The sequence below is a fragment of the Triticum aestivum genome, chromosome 3B (genome assembly GCF_018294505.1).
Source record: "Triticum aestivum cultivar Chinese Spring chromosome 3B, IWGSC CS RefSeq v2.1, whole genome shotgun sequence".
Lineage (NCBI taxonomy): Eukaryota > Viridiplantae > Streptophyta > Magnoliopsida > Poales > Poaceae > Triticum > Triticum aestivum.
In genome coordinates, this window is record NC_057801.1 from 841,971,215 (window position 1) to 841,977,112 (window position 5,898).

A 5,898-nucleotide genomic window follows, 5' to 3' on the forward strand; every position below is an offset into this window, starting at 1 on the left:
CGGCGGGGAATGGCTATCTAGCGGAGTAGGCCGGCGGCCGTCGCCGGGATATAGCTAGTGGTGGCCGAGGGTGCGGGGGTGCGAGGCGAGTCGGGGGAAGAAAACCTTGACTTTGCCCCTGTCGGTGTGGGCCAGGCGTGCTTTTCCCTAGCGCCGGAGCCCCCAACGGCTCCCCAGCGCGCCGGGTTCGGCCTGTGACCGCCGGGCGGAAAAAAGGTCCGAACCGGCGATTTTCGGCGTCCTGGGGGCGCGACTGGGCCGTTTTTTCGGCGCCGGCGCCGAAAAAGTGGCCTGGAGGGGCCTGTTGGGGACGCGGCTGGAGATGTCCTTAAGAATCGGAAGGAGTAGGCCGTTGGGTACTTTTAGAGAAAAATGTGCACTACATCCAGCCATGTCAGCCGTCTTTCGTGGCCGACCCGTGCAAGAGACAGAGACAGTTGCCAACATTCACTCGTTGGCATCGACCGGTTCATCCATATCCACCCATCCATCCAAGCAAAAACCGCTAATTTTTGCATGTTATTCTCCGGCGCATCTCCATCGGGTGGAGCCGGCGACGGCGACGGCGGCGGAGTCGCCTCATCAAAACAAAAAAGCTCCGCCGACCATCCTGCCGCCTACGTAACCAAGCAAAAGAAATGGCGGACGCCGGATTCGCAGGAGCAAAGAAGAAGCCAGCTACATTAACAACATTCAGAAACTACTCGTACATCATCATCGCATCGATCTTTACAACGCATCACTCGGGGTGCGACCGCAGCGGCGCCGCCGGCAGCCGCCGCACGGCCATGGGCTCGGGCCGCCGCTGCTGCCGCCCCTCGCTGCTCCCGCTGCCACCGCCACCGCGTATCCTAACGAACCCCCCGGACGCCTTCCCCTGCCCGCCCCCCGCGGCGGCCGTCTCCTTGGCGTCCTGCAGCTGCTCGAGCGCGGTCACCACCTCCGCCATGCCGGGGCGGGCCCGGGCGTCGCCGGAGAGGCACCGCAGGGCCAGCGCCGCCGTCTTCTGCGCGCCGGACAGCGAGTACTGGCCGCCCAGCCGCGCGTCCAGGATGTGGAACACCCGGCGCTTGCTGGTGAGGTACGGCCGCGCCCACTCCACCAGGTTGTGCTCCCCCGACGGCCGGTTCTTGTCCAGCGCCCGCCGCCCCGACAGCATCTCCAGCAGCACCACCCCGAAGCTGTACACGTCACTCTTCGCCGTCAGATGCCCTGCACCACCATTAATTTCTCTCAACGATTCATCCATTAACAATTCATTCCTACTACATTGTTAATTTCCATTCATCCATTCATTCAAGCAAAGCACAAATCATTTTAATAGTACTAGATACTCCACCCAAGATAATAATCCTACTGGATATTCGATCCAAGATAATCATACTCAGCAAAGGATTACTTTTAATCCCAGTGGATACTCCATCCAAGATCCCATGGGCATCAAAGTCACAACCTTTTTTCTAGTTCATGTGCAGATGCCGCAGAGGGAACAGACAATGATCCGGCTTAACCGGATTAGATACAAGTTTTTTAGGGTGGATTAGACATAGGTTAGCACAACTTGGACCAGTGTACTGTGTTGGTATCAGTACAACACAGCTCATGCCTACCTAGGAGCCACTAAACTAGATGAGCAAGTACAGTGGTACTGCTGGCCATTGACCTGCTGGTACACAAAGTACAGACCACATGCTGTTGATCTAGCTGCAAGATTGATATATATGCTATTAGATCACCTGCCATCCAATCAAATTATTTTCAAAAAGTGTGTATTATCTATGGGGATGGTGGTGGTGACAGCTGATTAATCAATCTGGTTTTGGTTTTAGCACACATGTGGTGAATGGGTGCAGTTGCAATAGTTAGGTCTGAAACCATGACCAAATTGGGCCAGTTGTGCTGCTACCCAACTGATGAAGATTGGACCAGGAATTCTAAGGCTGGTGTGTTCTTCACTGCTTCTCCGGGTGCCCCAGGACACACACAAGCTGCCAAACGGATTAGGCTGACTTTTTATTTGGATTCTCTTGTAATCCAACCGTACCTACCGCATAACAACAATGGCATTATTCAACCCTTTTTGTTCTTGATAAGAACTGTCAAGAAAAGTAGTATCCTGCTAAAAGTTCAGAGCATTTCTAGCAGTATCTGTCCCATGCTAAATATATGTATGTACATGAAAAGTTCAATCATTTTATAACAAACCCATATTAGAAGCGTCTCAGCAACACCAAAGGGTACAAAGTACTTATAATAATGTGCTGCATCAGATAAAGCTGTTGCCTTGTGACCATGAGGTCATGGGTTCAAGTCCTGGAAACAGCCTCTTACAGAAATGTAGGGAAAGGCTGCGTACTATAGACCCAAAGTGGTCGGACCCTTCCCTGGACCCTGCGCAAGCGGGAGCTACATGCACCAGGTTGCCCTTTTGAAGGGGAGCCTTGGCGCAGTGGTAAAGCTGCTGCCTTGTGACCATGAGGTCATGGGTTCAAGTCCTGGAAACAGCCTCTTACAGAAATGTAGGGAAAGGCTGCGTACTATAGACCCAAAGTGGTCGGACCCTTCCCTGGACCCTGCGCAAGCGGGAGCTACATGCACCAGGTTGCCCTTTTGAAGGGGAGCCTTGGCGCAGTGGTAAAGCTGCTGCCTTGTGACCATGAGGTCATGGGTTCAAGTCCTGGAAACAGCCTCTTACAGAAATGTAGGGAAAGGCTGCGTACTATAGACCCAAAGTGGTCGGACCCTTCCCTGGACCCTGCGCAAGCGGGAGCTACATGCACCAGGTTGCCCTTTAAGAAGGGGAGCCTTGGCGCAGTGGTAAAGCCGCTGCCTTGTGACCATGAGGTCATGGGTTCAAGTCCTGGAAACAGCCTCTTACAGAAATGTAGGGAAAGGCTGCGTACTATAGACCCAAAGTGGTCGGACCCTTCCCTGAACCCTGCGCAAGCGGGAGCTACATGCACCAGGTTGCCCTTTTAAACTCCACCTATGTTGTCTCAACATAGCCGGTCCCAAGCCCGGGTAAAGGAGGAGGGTTGTGATAGGCTTGGCGAGCCAACGTAAAAACTCAGCCACTCTTATGGAGATGAAACCCAAAAGAGCTAGCTATGGACAGGGGTGCGTGGAAGCTTGCTATCCATGTGCCAGAGCCATGAGTTGGTTGCGAGATCTTATGGGTTTCACCTCTAGCCTACCCCAACTTGTTTGGGACTAAAGGCTTTGTTGTTGTTGTTGTTGTTGATGTAATTAATTGAGTTGGTTTACCTGTTGCAAGATACTCCGGCGCGGCATAGCCATGAGTGCCCATGACCCTTGTGGAGACATGGCTCTTGTCGCCGGTCGGCCCGTCCTTGGCCAGCCCGAAATCGGACAACTTAGCGTTGTAGCTCTGCAAATTCCATCCATGGTTCAGTATATTCAGCATTTGAGAAGTAAGTTTGTGAAGAATTTATTTACTCGTTCAAATCAGAAGGAAATTTAAGAGGAACATACCGAGTCAAGGAGAACGTTGGACGTCTTGAAGTCGCGGTAGATGACCTTGGCCATGTCGCTGTGGAGGAAGGCGAGCCCCCTGGCCGCCCCGAGCGCGACCTTCATCCTCAGGTTCCATGACAGTGGCTGGAAATGCGAGCCCCCTGCACATTCATCATTCACCCAAACTTATTACCACCAACATCCTCAACAAGTAATTAAGTGTTGTTAACTGATCAATGAAAGGCCAGAGGAATGTTTATTGGTAATTACTTCTGAAAAGATGGTTCTCGAGGCTCCCTCGCGGCATGAACTCGTAGACGAGGAGGCGCTGCTCGTCCTCGAGGCAGTACCCGACGAGCCTGACAAGATTTGGGTGCGACAACTGGCCGAGGTAGTTCACTTCAGCCTGCACATCACATTCAGAACATATATTCAGTAATAGAAATGGGGATTCAGAAATTTCAGCAACAGACTGATTCTGAAATCTGAATGCAGAGATTCAGAAAGTTCAGAACATATTCAGTAGCAGAGTAATTCAGAGAAGAGGAGAGGAGGTGAAGACTGACCAGCCACTCGCGGTGGCCCTGGAAGCCCTCCTGGTTGAGCTTCTTGACGGCGATGACCATGCCGGTGCCGGGGCGGGCGGGCGCGAAGGTGGTCTCGTCGACCCAGCCCTTGAAGACGGACCCGAAGCCGCCCTCGCCGAGCACGCTGTCGGGCCGGAAGTTCCGGGTGGCCGTCTTGAGCTCGTTGAAGGCGAAGCTCTTGACGTTGGCCGACTGCAGGATCTCGCCCTCGCTCCGCGGCGTCGGCGGCACCGTCGTCGACGGCGAGGACGACACCCGGCTGCTCGACACGCTCGCGCCCCCTTTCCCCTTCCTCCTCCACGCCCACCCTGATCGATCAATCAATCAACCAAACGGTTGGCCACGGTTAGGACGCGATCGGAGCCATTAAATCGAAGCAAAATCTGAATTTTGCTCTTGGATTGTGACCGGAAACGGGGGGGAAGGTGCTTTCCAGGCAGGTGAGACAAGCAGATTAGTCCAAATTAATTAGGCGAGGAAATGGCGCTCCGCCGTGCACGCCGGAGCACGGCAAGGAGGAGGAGGAGGAGGAGGAGAGGGTCACCTGAGGAGGAGGAAGGGGAGTTGGAGCCGCTGGTGCCCTTGTAGGGGCTGTCGGAGCCGATCCTGCTCCCGAAGCAGTTGCCCATGGCCGCCGGCGAGCAGAGTCAGACCGATCGACGGATGGAGCCTCAGGCAGGTGGAGAGCTCTTCTCGGAGGCGAGGAGGAAGAAGAGCAAACTTTGTCCTCACCCCGGCCGGCGAGCTGGCCTGATATATACTACTCCTCTCTGACTTTCCTATCCGTCGCCGTCCGTCGGCCTCTTGGCCGATCGATCACGGGAAGGGGAGGCCGACCTCGCTCGTGCCCGTGCCCGTGCTAAGCTAAGCTGGTTGGCCACTTGCCCCAGTAGGAGAGGGGCGCATTAATGGCGGGCGGGCGGGGAGGGAGGAGGCGAGAAGAAGATGCGCGTGCTCTTCTCGGGAGCTTTTGCTCCCACCCTGGTTTTATACCGGACGCCTCCGGCACGAACCTTCCGCCCGGTGACATGTGGGCCCGGCGCGTGCGGTGGGGCCGGGGCGTCAGTCGAGGTGGCGTGGCGGCCTGGGGATTGCTGCGAGCCGTCGGATCTGAATTGGACTGGCGAGGTTGATTCGGACGGTTTGGCTTTTCTTGTGGCGGTTGGTAGTAAATCGTTGGTGGTCAATTTGCGCGGGACGGCTTGCCGCCGGGGCAACGCTTTATGGAGCGAATGGGTTTGGTTTTCACTACTACTAGTAGTAGCGTTGGACTCTGCTAGTGTGTGCGCATGCGTGCGCCGTTCTCTCCGACCGGCTCGTGCTCCTCTTTACGACGCCGTCTAGCTAGCTCTAGTAACGAACGTTCGACGATCATCATCCCGCAAAAAAGAAAAAAAAAATGTTCGATGACCATCGTAGTCGCCATGCTAATTTCGGCGAGGGTATATATTTGTGCGTTTTATTTCTGTGGCGACACGCCGGTCTCAGATGCCACGTCACGCGATCAGTCTACCTCCGTCACTGCAAACGCAAGCTCAAATGTGCTACGCCCGGAGGAAAACTAGTTTGCTTGGATTTCTCAAGGAGGAAGAAGAATGTCGAGGAGCCCCAAAGGGCGAAACGGTAGAGGCCCAAACAAACACACTAGCACACTTTGCCTCCACTACCACAGGCAGATAAGGCAATTCCTAAACAACGCCCTAAGCGCACGCTTTAGCTTTCCTCGTAAGTAGCGCACCCCCTCTCTTTCTCTTTCTCTCGTTCTAAATAGACCAAGACCGGCCCCAAAACGCACCACAGGACCCCCTCCCCCCTCCTTCCGGTTTTGGGAAGCTTC

The 5,898-nt window shown here is 54.7% G+C and overlaps 1 protein-coding gene across 1 annotated transcript; it reads right to left on the reverse strand.

Annotated features, from left to right (window-relative positions):
* Positions 1-657: 657 nt before the first annotated feature.
* On the reverse strand, positions 658-4,999 carry LOC123072850 (receptor-like cytoplasmic kinase 176). The gene is made up of 6 exons (XM_044496514.1): positions 4,606-4,999; positions 4,041-4,369; positions 3,745-3,880; positions 3,493-3,635; positions 3,265-3,388; positions 658-1,212 (listed from the first exon to the last, which is right to left on the reverse strand). Exons 1-6 carry the CDS (start codon positions 4,688-4,690, stop codon positions 740-742), a joined length of 1,290 nt encoding a protein of 429 aa, XP_044352449.1. The 5' UTR covers positions 4,691-4,999; the 3' UTR covers positions 658-739.
* Positions 5,000-5,898: the final 899 nt, after the last annotated feature.

Coding starts and splice junctions, on each gene's coding strand:
- LOC123072850 (XM_044496514.1), bottom strand. CDS start 4,690: ATGGGCAACTGCTTCGGGAGCAGGATCGGCTCCGACAGCCCCTACAAG. Junction 3,881..4,040: donor AGGGCCACCGCGAGTGGCTG/GTCAGTCTTCAC, acceptor TGTGATGTGCAG/GCTGAAGTGAACTACCTCGG. Junction 1,213..3,264: donor GCCGGAGTATCTTGCAACAG/GTAAACCAACTC, acceptor ATGGTGGTGCAG/GGCATCTGACGGCGAAGAGT.